This window comes from Gorilla gorilla, chromosome 7, assembly GCF_029281585.2.
Source record: "Gorilla gorilla gorilla isolate KB3781 chromosome 7, NHGRI_mGorGor1-v2.1_pri, whole genome shotgun sequence".
NCBI classification, from domain to species: Eukaryota; Metazoa; Chordata; class Mammalia; order Primates; family Hominidae; genus Gorilla; species Gorilla gorilla.
The window spans coordinates 100,376,512-100,394,376 of NC_073231.2; the positions used below are offsets into that span (position 1 = coordinate 100,376,512).

The 17,865-nt window shown below is 39.1% G+C and overlaps 1 protein-coding gene across 2 annotated transcripts in view; it reads right to left on the bottom strand.

Moving 5' to 3' along the window:
• Nucleotides 1–17,865, bottom strand: part of VIRMA (vir like m6A methyltransferase associated) — a 65,391-nt gene that overhangs the window by 36,608 nt on the left and 10,918 nt on the right. For both annotated transcript variants that reach the window (XM_019032693.4, XM_055349401.2), the window contains exons 3-8: nucleotides 13,341–13,427; nucleotides 12,183–12,231; nucleotides 9,918–10,086; nucleotides 6,031–6,153; nucleotides 4,117–4,389; nucleotides 1,270–2,410 (exon numbers count right to left, since the gene is read on the bottom strand). In XM_019032693.4, coding sequence (XP_018888238.1) covers nucleotides 1,270–2,410; nucleotides 4,117–4,389; nucleotides 6,031–6,153; nucleotides 9,918–10,086; nucleotides 12,183–12,231; nucleotides 13,341–13,427 — 1,842 coding nt within the window. The remainder of the gene's footprint in view (nucleotides 1–1,269; nucleotides 2,411–4,116; nucleotides 4,390–6,030; nucleotides 6,154–9,917; nucleotides 10,087–12,182; nucleotides 12,232–13,340; nucleotides 13,428–17,865) is intronic.

Consider the following 17,865-nt stretch of genomic DNA (forward strand, 5'->3'; position numbering starts at 1 on the left):
GTATCCTGCCTAAATGCATTCTCTGCCCATCTCTTACATATTACTGCTCCCCAACCTCCCATCACTGACCCATTGATTTCCCAGTACACAATCTGTGAGGGTTGCCAGTATCTGGCCTCAAGTGTTCACTTTGGGCCTCTCTACCTTTCTTTCTCAGGGTTTCCCCCAAAGGGATTAAAGGGTGCTCGGACCACAAGCAGGAACAGCTCAGAAGCATAAAAGAGTTAAAAGTTTCTTGTGGGCATCCTTGAACCAAAGGGGAGAGTTGGTAGACGAATGCCCAGCCTGAATGTTTTAGGAGGATAAGCAGGAGATACACTTTAACCAGTTCTTTGGAGGATCCCCAGTAGGATGAGCCCCAGCTGTCCACAGCAATAAGTATAATAACACTTCCTTTACTGGTTTTTCTCCTTATCTTACTCTCTTCATGCATTTCTGTTTCCTAGGATAATCTTTCAAAGAACCTGCACCCAAGACTTTGACTCAAGTTATCCTTTTAGGAAACTCAAAACTAAGACAAGGTGTAACAGTTTCAGCTAAAAACAGGAACTTGGATAAGTGGAGGTTTTAGACTGGACACATATCCCATCCCCTGGGAATGCACTATGCTCCACCCAAATCAATGAAAATATTAATCACAAAAATAAGTAATAAAATAATTCAAATGCCATTTTTCCATTTTTATGTTAGGAAATTATTTACAAGCAAATGGTAAGAAAGAAAGTTTCAAAACAAAATAAAAAATCTACTAGGGATGCTGGTCCTAACAATGGCAAAACTGTATCAACAGATGAGAGAGGTAGATGGCAGAAACAAGTAGTAATGGAAACTTAAAGACATCTTTAACCAGGACTGTAAAATTAAGCTAGTAAAATATAATTTTAACTTACAATGTATTAAGAGTAGTAAGTACAGACAGGTTCACACAGAAGAGCTCTCCTTCCTACACCATTCCTTTGTACCACCTTCCCAGAAGCAAGTCAGCAGTTTCTCATTTATTCTTGCTCATAGACATGCTTATACAAGCATCATTGTTAATTACTAAAATCTTTCACTGAAGTTCCCATTTTTGCTTTAAGAACTAACACAATATAAGCTCACCCACAGTAACATACTTCTCAGTTCCACTACTAAATAACCGTTTTGAAATATCAAGTATCCTTACATATAAATAAGTTACCTAAAATCAGATAAAAAGCAAAATCAACCACATAAAATTGTCTCCAATGGTTTGTGAAATTTATTTCCCAAAAGGCAAACACGTCTTACCTAAAGAGAACAGGGTACGGATCATCCCTCTCTGGAGGTCCAGTAATTCGTGCCATCGTTGGGAAAGACTTAACAGGTTGTTGGATCATTGTATGAGGGGCAGTTTCCATTAAATGAAAAACTTCTTCTAGGAGGTTAATAAGCCTTTCTATTTCCCCTTCACTTATATTTGAGGATTCCAAAAGATCCATATCCATAGAAGCTTCCACCTCATTTTCATATTCTGGGTTTGTTCTCTCAAGTCCAGCATCTGTGTCGTGATCAGGTTCACCGTGGTTAGGAACAGATGAAGTCTTCTCTGCTAAATGGTCACCAAGTCTTTTAATCTCTGACAAGACTTCATAGAAATGGCATTTTTGGAGAATAGCTGAACCAGCAGTAACAACCCTCACAGTCTGATCTAAAAGTATGAGTTCCAGAAGCTTTTGATAACCACTTTTTTCATTCTGCCTACCTCTTAAAAAAGCTTCCATTCCTTCTGTCATACTAATGACACTGTCCAAAGCTTTAAAAGCATTTAACTTAAGAGAAGATGATACGTGATCAGCAAACAGAAGTTCAAATAATCCACTGATCACTCCTGCTTGTAGCAGTCCCGTAACTCCTTGAGCCCCACATTCTGCTAGTGAGGACACTAATTTGGTCCCAGCTTTGAGCTGTCGAACATTTAAGGCGATAGGTTGGCGAAGCGCTACTTGTAAATTTAAAGCTTGCATGGTCCAGTCTACCAACTGGCCAAGGGAGTCTTGTTTTGTGTTTTTCAATTGCAAATAGCTTAACCCTTTTATTATTAAACTTGGAATTTCTTCTAAAGCTGTTACCCATTTTGCACCTCTATCTTCTCTATACAAATCTAAGAGTTCTGTTAACTTCACTGAGGCTTCGATTGCCCCTGAATTTTCTTTATCTGGACCTTGATCCTTCATTCTACTGATTTCAATTTCAAAAGTAGTCTTGTATGGACAACTGAAGTATAAGAGTGGTACAAGCTCCCTGTCATATGGATCGTATGTCATAGGAGGAACTGAAGCTAAGTCTTCAGCAGTGTATTCAACATCAAAGTTTGGATACTTAAATGTTTCACGTTCCAAGTCAGCAATTCCATCTTCATCACTGGAAATTTGTTCATAACCATCATCCCCTGAAAATTAGTATGAATAATATTTAAGTATTACATCATCTTTGTCTAATACATAAATTCTGATTGAACAAGAAATAGTTTTAATAAAACATTAAAAATTATTTCCTCAACAAAACCAACTTCTGCCCCAACATCTTACCCACAATTTGACAACATTTTATAATTTCTAATAGAATTATGGACAAACTTCTTTTTTTCCTGAAAGGGGTGAGACCTGAAAACTGGACAAACATTTTAAGCAAATTCCTCTGTATCTGTTCAGTTTTACAACCAACTTTAACAGATATCTTTTCCTCACAGAAATAAAATTAGAAATGCCTCAAAGTAACAAAAATATCTATCTCAGGAGGAAAGAAATTATGCTTGTCCTCTTGAGAGATTATTTTTAAGACCAAAAAAAACTGGTTGTTTTAAGTTAAGTAAGAACTAATATCATCAGGTTAAACCAAATACTTTCAGCAAAACCATCGCAGATTCGTTTTATAACAATTTCACATTCCAGAATTTTTATTTCTCTGCATTTACCTATCACACAGTTTTGTAGGTCTCCATTATATTTTGATAGAAAATGTGTTCATTTAAAATATGGCTGTGCACAGTGGCTCATGCCTGTAATCCCAGCGCTTTGGGAGGCCAAGCCGGGCAGATCACTTGAGGTCAGGAGTCCGAGACGACCAGTCTGGCCAACATGGTGAAACCCTGATCTCTACTAAAAATACAAAAATTACCTGAGTGTAGGGGTGGGTGCCTGTAAGCCCAGCTACTCAGAAGGCTGAGGGACGAATCACTTGAACCCTGAAGGTGAAGGTTGCAGTGAAACAAGATCGTACCACTGCGCTCCAGTCTGGGTCATGGAATGAGACTTTGTCTCAAAAAAAAAAAAAAGAAAGAAAAAAAGAAAACTGCCTGCCTAACATTTAACTACTTTTGCCAAATACAATAAATCTAGAAATAATTATTTGATAATCTGCGAATGGGGAAAGTTAAAAAAAGTATCACATGATAATCTAGCTATTTGCTATTTTTTAAAAGAGCCCCTGTGATTCTCAAATGACATTCATTTTTACTATCTGTAGAAAAAAAGCCAAGGCAGATTATCTGTTATTCTGTATAAATGCTTTAACATTAAATGCCATTTCTTGGGCAAATTAAGAGCCAATTAGCTTGAATATCTCTCACTTTTTGCTTTCAAAGGAAAAATAAAGCCTAATTAAAGGACTGTATCATACTGCCACATGTACTTGTGTAATTGAGATTTTTCCTTTGAATTTTTAAAAATAATGTAGCATTTGCTAAAATATCTAGGTGGCAGACATCTTTAGGAATTCCACCTAGCTTTACCACTCCTTAATCTGAAAACAGCCACCAAATCCCTAACCAACATGTATTTGCTACATGACCCTGTTTTCCTGGCAAAAGCTGATGCTGTCAAAGGGAAACTCATATTGTAGCAAGTCAAACAGAAAACTGAGATACAGTCAGGCAGTTTAGGCTGGTTGGTTAAACAGGGGAGATTAAAGTAAACACACAAAGCAGAGGAGAGATGGAAATCTCATTTCTAGTCATGCCTTGAGGCCTAGCTACATTCTGACCCTGGGTTTCTTGGAACCCATTTATCTTTGCTAGAAATTCTTTTGCATTTTTCAAAGCTGTATCGAGTTAGCTTCTAGTACTTAAACCCCAAAGTCCTAGCTAACATAACCCACCTTCACCTTCTTCATCCTCTTCACCTTCTTCCTCTTCATCTTCCTCTTCCTCCTCAGGAATACTGTCTACTGTACGTCGATCATCCTCGTCCTCATCCTCTTCTTCCTCTACATCCACATCATCTTCATCTTCTTCTCCTTCTTCTTGTTGTTCCTCTTCTACTTCTCCTTCATCAGAATATTGCCCTTCCTGGGGAACAGAATTCCGATCAGGAGAAATGGGCTCAAAGTAATCTTCTCTATGAGGAGCATCCTCTTCCTTGTCACCAGACACTGAAAAATTGAGATTTAAGGCACAGACTATTTTAATGGTTCAAATGACACAAGGCAGCAAGACTGGATATGGCAACTACTTAATATTTTGGATGATATAGTTTATAAATACCCTTAAAAAAAAAGAATTACTCACTGTTTAAAAAATATTGAGTATACACTGTACAACTTCTACAGTGAGCAATAATAAAGTATACTGTTAAGCCATTCCCTTTCTTTTTAGCTTTTAAGTAACTATACACGTTTTTGTCTTTTCCAGTACATACTACTTATTTTTATTTTATTTTTTATTTTTATTTTTTTTTCTTTTTTTGAGACAAGAGTCTCACTCTGTCGGCCAGGCTGGAGTGCAGTGGCATGATCTCGGCTCACTGCAACCTCCGCTTTCCAGGCTCAAGCAATTCTCCTGCCTCAGTCTCCTGAGTAGCTGGGATTACAGGCGTGTACCACCACACCCGGCTAATTTTTGTATTTTTAGTAGAGATGGGGTTTCACCATGTTGGCCAGGCTGGTCTCGAACTCCTGACCTCTGGTAATCCGCCCACCTTGGCCTCCCAAAGTGCTGGGATTACAGGTGTGAGCCACCACGCCCGGCCTATTTTTATGTTATTTTAATTTTTAATAGAGACAGGGTCTCCCTATGTTGCCCAGGCTGGTCTCACACTCCTGGGCTCAAGAGGTCCTCCTGCCTCAGCCTTCCAAAGTGCTAGGATTACAGGCATGAGCCACCACACCCAGACCAATACTACTGATTTTTAACTGGTACTCTTTTGTACATATCACTACAGCAAACTAACACTTTATTTTGGCACAGCTTCAAATGAGTTAACAAATTTTTTTTTAACAAGTTAACTGGCTGACAGAAAGAAAAATACAATTAGTGGCCAGGCACTGTGGGTCACACCTGTAAATCCCAAAACTGTGGGGGGCCAAGGCAGGAGGATCACTTGAGTTCAAGACCAGCCTGAGCAACATAGGAAACTTCTTCTCTATAAAAAATTAAAAAATTAGCCAGGCGTGGTGGTATACACCTGTGGTCCTAGCCACTGGGGAGGATGAGGTGGGAGGATTTCTTGAACCCGGGAATTCAAGGCTGCACTGAGCTGAGATGGTGCCACTGCACTCTAGCCTGGGTCACAGAGCAAAAACCTGTCTCAAAAAAAAAAAAAGAAAGAAAGAAAAAAGAAAAAGAAAAACACAAGGAAATACTGCACAGCATGGGGGGACACTGCATCAAGATTTGATTACTAGCACCTGATTTCTTTTCTTAATCAAAAAGCACTATTAGCCAGGCACGGTGGCTTATGCCTATAATCCTAACACTTTGTGAAGCTAAGGCAGATGGATCACTTTAGCTCAGGAGTTCCAGCCTGGGCAAAATAGTGAGACCCCATCTCTACAGATATTTTAAAAATTAGCAAGGCATGGTGATGCACACCTGTAGTCCCAGCTACTTAGGAGGCTGAGGTGAGAGGATCACTTAAGCCCAGGTGGTCAAGACTGCAGTGAGCCATGAACACTGCAAGACTGCAGTGAGCCACTGTACTCCACCCTGGGCGACAGAGTGAGACCATCTCAAAACAAAAACAAAAATGTACTATTAACTAGGGGGGAAAACCTTAGCACTGGTTTTATTTATACCTGGCAGAGGCACAGGATCATCTTCATCATCATCAGGTGGAGGGGGTCCTGGAGGAGTTCTTGGTCCCCTTGGCTGTGGTCTTGGAGGGCTTCCATTAAACTGATCTTCTTTCTCCCCATCAGCTAGTGTTTTATGGGAGACAGAAAAAGAACTTTCAAATTACAGATGACCCCCGAACAACATGGCTTTGAACTGTGTGGGTCCACTTACATGTGATTTTTTTTAAAGCAAAGAGAGATCTAAAATATGGTATTTGAGGGATGCAAAATCTGCATATATATAATGGGCTGACTTTCTGTATATGCAGGTTCCTCAGGGCCAACGTCAGGACTTGAGTATGCACAGATTTGTGTATACACAGGCAGTCCTAGAACAAATCAATCCCCAAGTAGAACAAAGATAATCATGTTAAAGTATAAGGAAATGAATGGAAAAAATACTTTTCATCACTGGGGAGATTTTCATCTTCAGAATTAACTAATACACTTTTCCTTCCTGGTGTCTCAGAAATTTTGCTAATTAATCTATATTAATAACATCGGAATTTCTGACTTCCCACATACTGAAAAAATACTTGTTATAATTTCAGACTTTCATCTTCAGAATTAACTGATTATAAACTTTTCCTTCCTGGCATCTTAACAGAAATTGTGCTAATTAATCTATATTGGTAACATTAGAATTTCTGACTTCTTACGTACCAAAACATAATGTATACACTCTTAGGCTTGGGCATAATCCCAGAGAATGAAGATTTTGTTTTCATGCAAAAAAAATAAGGGAATGTTCAGCTTTATTTGTGACAGCCAAAAAACAGAGACTACCCAAATGTCCTTCAACAGGTGAGCAGTTAAATTTTGGTACATCTATATTTTGTAACACCACTCAGCATTAAAAAACAACAAACTATTTATATATAATATGTTGAACTTCAAGGAAATTACGCTGAACGAAAAAAGTCAGTCTCACAAAGATACTGCATGATTCCATTGATGTAACATGTGTAAAATAATATAACTATAGAAATGGTGAACAGATTAGCGGCTGCCAAAGGCTAGAGATGGGTGGGATGAATATGGCTATAAAGGGGTAATAGGGAATCTTGGGGCAATGGTGTAGTTAAGTATTTTGGGGTTTTGTTTGTTTTTATGTTTTGTTTTGTTTGAGACGGAGTCTTGCTCTTTCGCCCAGGCTGGATTGCAATGGCACAGTCTCGGCTTACTGCAGCCTCCACCACCAGGGTTCAAGTGATTCTCCTGCCTTAGCCTCCCAAGTAGCTGGGACTACAGGCATGCACCACCATGCCCAGCAAATTTTTGTATTTTTAGTAGAGATGAGGTTTCACCATGTTGGCCAGGCTGGTCTCAAACTCCTGACCTCAAGTGATCTGCCCGTCTCGGCCTCCCAAAGTGCTGGGATTACAGGGTGTGAGCCACGGCATCCAGCCCAGATAAGTATTTTGATCATGGTGTTGGTTATGCAAGGCTGTACACATGACATAAAAACGCACAGAGTTACACATACACAAACAAGTGCATGTCTATCTAGTGAAATCTGAATAAGCTCCATAGATTACACCAACACCAATTTTCTGGTTTTGATATTGTACTATATTTATAAAAGATGTTATCACTGGGGGAGGCTAAAGAGTGCACAGGACTTCCCTGTACATTTCTTTGCAACCTCCTGTCAATCTATAATTATCTCAAAGTAAAAAGTTAAGGGGCCAGGTGTGGTGGCTCACACCTGTCAACCCAGCATTTGAAGGGCTGAGACAAGAGGATCACTTGAGGTTAGGAGTTTGAGACTAGTTTGGGCAACATAGTGAGACCCCATCTCTACAAAAAAAAAATGAGTTGGGGTGGAGGGTGGCACACGTCTATAGTCCTAGCTACTCCACAGACTGAGGTGGAAGGACTGCTTGAGTCCAGGATTATGACGTTACAGTGAGCTATGATCAGGCCACTGCACTCCAGCCTGGGTGACATAACAAAATCCTGTCTGTAAAAACAAAAAAATTAAATTAAAAAAAATTTTTAAATAAAAAGTTAAAACACATGTATATATATGTGCTTGTCAATTTTAAAACAAATCAGTAAATTGAACAAATTTTTAGAGTAACCACTACATATGTCAGACACTATGATAAGACTGAAAACACAAATATATATAAAACATACTTTCTATCCACAAGGAGCTCACGGTTTGGTTAAAAAAAAAAAAGCACAGAAAAATGAAGGACTGAAAGAAAAAGAAAACTGAAAGAGTAACTATGCTTAGCAGGTAAGATATAAGAAAAGTACAGTGTATGACCACCATCAGAAAAAAAAGAGCTCACACCACATTACTATATCAGGATTCAGAGAAACAAAGGTTATTTATAGTCACAAACATGCTAATTATAAAGCAAAATATTATTCCTTAGTGACTTTAATTACAATTTCAAAATGTATTCTTGAAACTCCTTTTATTTATTTATTTTGTGTGTGGGTTTCTGTTTTTGAGACAGGGTTTTCCTCTGTTGCCTAGGCTGGAGTGCAGTGGCATGATCATGACTCATTGCAGCCTCAACTTCCCAGGCTCAAGAGATCCTCCCACCTTAGCCTCCAGAGTAGCTGGACCACAGGCACATGCCATCATGCCCAGCTAATTCTTTCTTTTTTTTTTTTTTTTTGGGAGGGGCAGGTTCTCCCTATGTTGCCCAGGCTGGTCTCACACTCCTGTGTTCAAGCAAGCCTCCCAAAGTGTAAGGATTACAGGCATAAGCCACCATGCCCAGCTTATTTATTTATTTTTACAGATGGGAGTCTCACTATGTTGCCCAGAATGGACTCGAACTCCTGGGCTCAATCGATCCTTTTGCCTCAGCCTCTTGAGTAGCTGGGAACACAGATGCATATCACTGCAGCTGGCTATGAATCTCATTGTGTCAACTTCTTTTTTTTTTAAATACACATAGGGTCTCGCCATGTTGGCCAGGCTGGTCTTGAATTCCTGACCCCAAGCAATCCTCCCACTTCGGCCTCCCAAAATGCTAGGATTACAGCCATGAGCCACTGCTCTCAGCCTTGTGGTCAACTTCTTACAGTGATCAACACTGGAGTGAGGAGAAGAGATTCTGAGAAACATGAGTCCAGCTGCCTACCTTCTGAAAGAAAGCCACTGAAGTTCTTATTTTTCTTGTTTCCAGTTAATGAGCAAAAGGTTCTCAAAAGTGGAAGAAATCTACATTAGCTAAGATGTATATACCTAATAAATTTTAAACGCACTCTTGAAAAAAAATGTCATTTATATAAGTATTCCGGGAATACGTAACAAACTCCCTGCCTATTTTTCAATTCATTTACAAATAATTTTAATAGTAAGCCATGAATAGTCACTAGATTGCATTATCATTAAGATATTTTAAATGGGAAAAAATTCCCTCAGATCAGTTTTAAAAGTTCTCTAGGAAAACAGAGGAAGAAAATAAAATGTCACCACTTCAACATAAAAAGAAACTCTTATAGACAAGAATGGGAGACTAACAGATAGCTATCTTGTCAAGTCTTAAGCAAGGTTCAAAAGGTGAACGAGGTGTGCTTGCTCACTCTCTCCCACCCCAATCCCTCACTTTCCCTCCTTTCTCTCCCTCCCCTTCTCCCTCTTGCCTCCTCTTCTTTCTTTCTCTTCCTCCTATCTCCCCCTCTTCCTCCTTCTCTCCCCCTCTGCCCCTCTGCTTCTCCCTCTCATCTCCTCCCTCCCTCTCTCCCCCTCTCTTCCTCTCTCCCTCTCAAGAAACAAAACAAAACAAAAACAAAAGGTAAAAGAGCGCTCTTCGAATTATTTTTTTTTTTTACACCACAGATATAAGTTTCACTTGCAAAAGCAAATTTAAAATTCTCACCATGTTTTGGATTCCTTTTCAAACTTGGTTGTGGCTGGGGAGGTGGTGGAGGTGGAGGTGGTGGCGGTGGAGAGTCTCTGTCATGACTTATCACTCTATCCACTGATCCATATATTGCCAGTGTCAGACAGTTATACCAGCCTCTTAGCACCAGACCATCAGTATTTACCTGATTTTCAGGGAGGGAAAAAAAAAATCTTTCAAAGTCATGTTTTAAAATGCTAGAAGTTAGCTGATACCAAATTAGATTGTGGTTCAACTAAAGTCTTTAAAAGTATGCTGAAAATGCAAAGTCAACACAAAGTGAAATTTACCTAGGCACAGCTTTTAGTGTGGTTCTCCAGAGCTACCATAACTACACCTGCACCTGTCCTAAGATTACATCTCCCAGTCCTATGCTTTATGTCAACCTTGTTCAAAAAGTATAACCAGACTCCCATCCAAGAGAAAAGAAATGAGAATAAAATTAAGTAGGAGTTATTGCTAATTAATAAATTAAACCCCAATAGGTACAGGGGTCGTAGAAGGGACCAAAAGCACAAATGATGCTCAGTCTCAAGAATGATAAAGTCCATAAAACTGCATAGCATTCTTCTCACAAGCCAAATTCATACATGCAGGTACATTTTATGTACCCACATTGTATGTTAAAAAGTAAGGGAACTGGCCGGGTGCAGTGGCTCACGCCTGTAATTTCAGCACTTTGGGAGGCTAAGGTGGGTGGATCACAAGGTCAGGAGTTGAAGACCAGTCTGGCCAAGATGGTGAAACCTCGTCTCTACTAAAATTACAAAAATTAGCCGGGGTGGTGGCGGCACCCGTAATCCCAGATAATCAGGAGACTGAGGCACAGAACTGCTTGAACCCAGGAGGCGGAGGCTGCCGTAAGCCAAGATTGCGCCACTGCACACTCTAGCCTGGGCGACAGAGCGAGACTTGGTCTCAAAAAAAAAAAAAAAGTAAGGGAACCCAGAGGCATTAAATAAATTGTTTTTGCAAAGAAACTTTCTCCCAAAAAGATTAAAGGCTTTTGCCAATGCCATTAACCCTCAATATTTCCCTATAAGAAAAAATAACTTTATGCTTTCTAGAGCTTATCTACATTAATAGCTAGATCTTCACAATTATGAGAGCAGATACTGTCATTCCCTTTTAAGAAATAAGAAAACCAGAGCATGTGAAGAAGAGCCTGCATTAGAAACCAAAGGCCCTGACTTCTGAGTTCTCTTTCCACCCCACCATATTGGGTAAAGACAAAGTTATAAGTGTTACCGGGGCCCCTTCTGGAGGCACAATAAGGAAAAAAGAAATTAATATTTCTTTGTTAGACTACACAGGGAAACTGGGGACCAGAAGAAGGGTTCAAAGACTGGCCAAGGATTGATAGACTGAACAGAAATCCCACTGGAAGGAAGATAAACAGATAACAATGATAATTTTTAGTCTAAACAGGATGCAAAGGATTTAATACCCATCCGCCCCAAAACCAAACAGCAAGCTGAGTAGTCCCATACCAGGTCATAATTATTTTTGCATTTCAAATCTGCCACTAAATGCTTCCAGCATGGCATCTGTCATATCAAGAAAAAAGGCATATTTTTGATAAGAAAGGAGAAATATGAAATATGTACTTTTAAAAGAAACTTTAAGGCACCGTAATGTCTAATAACAATTTGCCTGCCTGTCGTCTTCTGAACTTGCCTATCTAAATGAAAGATGGTAAAGCACAAATGCTGGCCTCTTCTTGACTCGAAAGAGGAAGAAAGAGCTTTATAGGTAGAGAACGGCATTACAATGTCTTTACTGCATTATAAAATAGTTTCTAGGTGCTAGAAGAATCAGATAAGATACGACACTCTGAGCTGGGCGCGGTGGCTCACGCCTGTAATCCTAGCACTTTGGGAGGCCGAGGCGGTTGGATCACGAGGTCAGGAGATCAAGACCATCCTGGCTAATACGGTGAAACCCCGTCTCTACTAAAAATACAAAAAATTAGCCGGGCATGGTGGCAGACACCTCTAGTCCCAGCTACTTGGGAGGCTGAGGCAGGAGAATGGCGTGAACCTGGGAGGCGGAGCTTGCAGCGAGCCAAGATTGCGCCACTGCACTCCAGCCTGGGTGACAGAGCGAGACTCCGTCTCAAAAAAAACAAAGAAAAAAAAAAGGATATGACACTCTGCAACACTGATTTATGTGGATCAAAAACTTTAAATGGAGTTGAGAGCAAATAGTAATGACAAGCTGAAAACTGACTTCCAGAATTACCTTTGAGTTAGGTCTAAAGATGATGGAAGTATTCTCATCATATTCCAGGCTGTTAAGAGAGTAGAAATAAATATGTAAGCTCAAACACTGAACATCATAGTTCATGAAGACGTCTCTCTAGATTCAAATATTTTAATATAATCAAATGCTAGATTTTTGTTTTGATTCAATAAACCACAAAGTTTGAGTTTAATGTATTGTCCCCAAAATGTGATTAAAAAAAATCAATCCCAGATTCTGAATTAATTGCTTTGGGGTGAGTATGGACATCAATAAATTTTTAAAAGCACACCAGGTAATTCTAATATACAGCCAGAGTAGAGAACCATTGCATTACAGTCATACAAAAATGTAGACTACAACCAAAATCTAAGAAAAGCACCTGTTTTTATCAAGTAGGTACTGACATAAAAACACCCCCAAATACTAAAAATTACCTGCTTCAAATTATCTAAGGTTTCCCTTCATTTAAAAAAAAGTTAAATTATTGACATAATTTAATAATAAATAAGAGAGGGGTCAATAACAGAATGAGTGATGTTTAAGAAACTGTTAATTCCTGACAGAAACAGACATTTTCTCATTTTTAAGCTGCCTTTAATTTTTTTTATTTTATGAGTTCTAAGTAAACCCATTGAATGGTCATTTGTTTGCAGACATCATAACAACAGGTTTAATAATACCTAACCTGAAAAAAACTACCTAGCATGTACTAAATAATCAAAAAAGGGGGTATCTACTAACAAAAGTTTCATTTTACAAAATGTGGCTATGGAATTATAAATTGCACAGTAGTGTGATGTGAAAGACACACATAAAATATTAGCTCTCAATGTGTCTACATAATTTAAGAATCAAAAATATTTTCCAAATTAGAAGGTTACTATCACGTGTGAAAGTATCATGTATATATAAGAAACACATTCACGAGTCACAAGTTAACAAACAATGGCTATTTCACACATTTAAATTTTTATTTTATAAACTTAGCATCTCCTTAGGAGTTTGACATTTCTTTAATACCACCTTGACACAATTAAACCCTGTGTTCTTGGGTCTACCAGCAGATACATCCTTTTCTTCCATCTAAAGAATCAATCAAAAGGTGTTGCTTACTAACTCATGAGTTTCTGGTGAAATTACCTAGCAGGTACATACCTTCCCAACCTATCGAAAACAGGGGCACTTGGTTTGCTTACATTGTTGAAGAATAAGTCTAATTGAAATGTATGGGGAGATGTCTCTCTGTAAATGAAACAAAGTTGAAACATCAGCCTTTGTAACAAACACTTCCTAAATTAAAACAAATAACATAGTAAGTACAAAGTTAAGAGCAATTCTAGAATTAGAATATGATGTTCCTAAGATTTAAATAACAAAAATATAGTTAACTATGATATTGTATGTAATTTTATTCACATCCAGTCTCAAGTAGCCAACAGCTGATTTTAAGTATTACTGAATATCAAATTTTAATCAAGTACTTTTTGCATGCTATCACTATTCATTTTTTTTTTGAGACGGTGTTACAGAGTTTCGCTCTTGTTACCCAAGCTGGAGTGCAATGGCAGCCATGATCTCGGCTCACTGCAACCTCCACTCTTGGGTTCAAGTGACTCTCCTGCCTCAGCTTCCTGAGCAGCTGGGATTACAGGCACGCACCACCATGCCCAGCTGATTTTTTTGTATTTTTAGTAGAAATGGGGTTTCGCTATGTTAGCCAGGCTGGTCTCAAACTCCTGACCTCAGGTGATTCACCCGTCTCAGCCTCCCAAAGTGCTGGGCGTGAGCCACTGCGCCTGGCCTCCCCTTCTTTTTAGAGACAGAGTCTTGCTTTCTTGCCCAGGCTGGGGTGCAATGGCGTGACTACAGCTCACTGTAGCCTCGAGCTCCCAGACTCAAACAATCCTCCTGCTACAGCCTCCCAAGTAGCTGGGACTACAGGTGTATGCCACTACACTGGGCTAATTTTTTTTTTTTTTTAAGTAGAGACAAGGTATCACTATGTTGCCCAGGCTGGTCTCGAGCTCCTGTGCTCAAGTGATCCTCCCATGTCAGCCTCCCAAAGTGCTGGGACTCAGGCATGCCTGTTCCCTTTCGTTACCAGAAGAATCAGGGATTAGCTAACTTCAAGTTGTGTAATTACAATTTCAACATAATCCACATTAATACAAGACTATAATAGTAACTTTAGCATCACAGCCCTAAGTTGTGACTTAAAGCCAACTGATATTTGTACAGCAGCAATTTACAAAAATATTTTGGGGTTTCTAAAAATAGATTATTTGGTTAATATCAGAGCCCATTTAATTTGCATTAGACTAAAATCTTACTACACTTTATGTAAAAGATACTATACCATAGCACCCTTGGTTGAAATTCCTTAAATTCAACTAAAATCTTGACTTTGAAAACCACATACTTTATTCTTGTTCACTTATATAAAAATCCAAATGTTAATAACTATAATGTCTAGAGTACTATCAAAGAGATTCCTGTATGCACTTCTGGTAGAAGCACAAACAGGCATCATCATTCTGAAAAGTAATGTGGCAATAAAATTCAGGAGACTAAGAAAATGTTCACATCAAGCCACCGTTTGAACGTACCCCACAAAGTCCATGTCCTGGAAATTTAATCCCCAATGCAACAGTGTTGGGAGGCAAGCCTAATAAGACATGACTGGATCATGAGGACTCTGCCCTCATGAATGAATGAATGTTGTTATCTGGGGAGTGGATTAGTTACTGTGACAGTATGCTTGTTAACAAAGCAAGTTCAGCTCCCTTTTGCTCTCTTGGGCTCTCTGGCTCTTGCCTTCCACCATGAGATGAAGCTGCAAGAACGTTCTTGCCAGATTGCTGGCACCTTGATACTGGATTTCCCAGTCTCCAGAACTTTGAGATATAAATTTCTTTATAAATTATCCAGTATGTGGTATTCTGTTAAAGTAACACAAAATGGACAAAGACACACCATTTGATGCACTTTTTTCTAGAAAGTGTTTTTACAGAAACCTTGATATGCGAACAGATTTTTTTCAAGAGGATATTCATCATACTATTACTTGTAATTTGAAAACTAAAAACCATCTAATAGTCCCCACATAGGAGACTAATCAAATATATTTATAGTATAGTCATTCATTAGACTATGTAGCTATTAGAAATCATAAAATCAAGTAATATTTAATGATGTAAAAGTACTCCTGATATATTATAAATGAAATAAAGGAATACATAAAACACTAAAAAGTAACAGCAAAATAACAACATACATTTGCCTTACCCAAATTCAATCATATGCACCCAACAACTCTAGTCTCTTCCTCTTGCCCTTCTTTACTTTTTTTTCTTTTCTTTTTTTTTTTTTTTTTTGAGACGGAGTCTTGCTCTTGTCGCCCAGGCTGGAGTGCAGCGGTACCATCTCAGCTCACCACAACCTCCGCCTCTCAGGTTCAAGTGATCCTACCTCAGCAACCCAAGTAGCTGAGACTACAGGCACGCGCCACCAGGCCCAGCTGATTTTTGTATTTTTAGTAGAGGCGGGGTTTCACTATGTTGGCCAGGCTGGTCTCAAACTCCTGACCTCAGCTGATCCACCCGCCTCAGCCTCCCAAAGTGCTGGGATTACAGGCGTGAGCCACTGCACCTGACCCCTCCTGGCCCTTCTTTAAACTAGACCCTGGACTTCAGTATCTCAAGAAAAGGAAAAAGAGCTAAAATACAAACTCTTTCTTTACTTTTGAGACCCTAAAGGCTCAGGTCCTGGTCACTGAAAAACGATTTAAAGAATCAAAGGAAATCTGACTGCACTAGCCAGTTATCTTACAACTCAGCGACTCTAAAAAACCTAACCTCACGTAAGGTATTATATTTACAAAAAGTAATAATAAAATACATATATAAGCATACATATATATGTATGAACACACACACACATACAAACACACACACACATTAAAAATATATATCAAATGTTAAGATGCTCTTGGAATAGAGGAATTATAATTATTATTGTTATTACTTTTTTTTTTTTTTGAAACACAGTCTTGCTTTGTTGCCCAAGCTGGAGGGCAATGGCACAATCACAGCTCACTGCAACTCTTAACTCCTGGGTTCGAGCAATCCTCCCGCCTCAGCCTCCCAAGCAGCGAGGACTACAGGCATGAGCCACCACGCCCAACTAATTTTTAAATTTTTTGTAGAGACGAGGTCTCCAAACTCTTGGTCTCAAGTGATTCTCCTGCCTCGGCCTCCCAAAGTGCTGGGATTAGAGGCCTGAGCCACCACACCCTACCAGAATAAAGGGATTAAAGGGATTTTAATTTTATCTAAGCATTTCTAAATTTTATAATGAGAAAAAACACTATTATAAAGTATGCCCACAAATATCACTTGATCTCTAACACTGCTTTCAACTTTCAGATTCGGTCTTCCTGGCTCTTTTTTCTTTTTTTTTAAGATGGAGTCTCGCTCTGTTGCCCAGGCTGGAGTGCAGTGGTGCAATCTCAGATCACTGCAACCTCCACCCCCTGGGTTCAGGCGATTCTCCTGCCTCAGCCTCCTGAGTAGCTGGGATTGCAAGTGTGCACCACCACAGCTGGCTAATTTTTGTGTTTTTAATAGAGACATGGTTTCACCATGTTGGCTAGGCTGGTCTCAAACTCGTGACCTCAAATGATGTACCTGCCTCAGCCTCCCATAGTGCTAGGATTACAGGCATAAGCCACCGTGCCTGGCCTTCACTCTTACATTTGTTTTACTGCGTTAATACTTTATTTTACTGTTCTGCAGCATACTAATCATGTATAAATTTGTTTCTGATACCTTATGTTTAGAGTTATTACAACATGAAAAGCCACACATCTCCAGCTAAGAAAAAGGAAGAGGGTTAAGATAACAGAAAATGCAACAAATAATCCTACCAATGGCAGCTAATTGCCGAAATCCAGTTTGCCTGCTATGGTAGCCGGTCCCTAAGATGACCCCAATGACACTTGCTTCCTGGTATTCACACCCTACGTGGTAAGGTGTACACCCTATGTAGGCCCCTCCCACACTATAGCAGCAGAATATGTAACCTACAGAATATGGTAAAGATGATAATATGTCACCTTCTGATATTAAGTTATAAAACACACTGCCTGTGGCTTCTTTCTTGGGCATGCCCTCTCACTCTTAGATCACTCACTCTGGAAGAAGCCATGTCATGACACGAACAAGCCCATGGAGAGGATCTCCTGGCAAAGAAGTGAAGCCTCCTGCCAGCAGCCCCATGAATGAACTACCAAGCAAATTCTTCAGCCCCAGTCTATATCTTGACTACAACTTCATGAAAGAACCTGAGCCAGCTAAGCGACTCCCAGAATCCTGACCCTCAGAAACAATGTGAGATAATAAATGTGTAGTTTTAAGCTGCTATATTTGCTATAATTTGTTATGGAACAATAAATGACAAACTTTTTTTGGCCAAAAGCAGTACAATTAGAGAAGACTGTTGGATATACTATCATTATCCAATCTTCCTCATTCTACACAAAGCTCCCTTTACAGGAAAATCAGGAAGAAACATATAGGGAAACTTGAGTTAATTTTCTTAAACATGGAAAAAAAGATATGAAGTCAATTATGATGATCCTTCACTATAAACATTAAAGATCTTTCTTGTGTATCTTTTAATT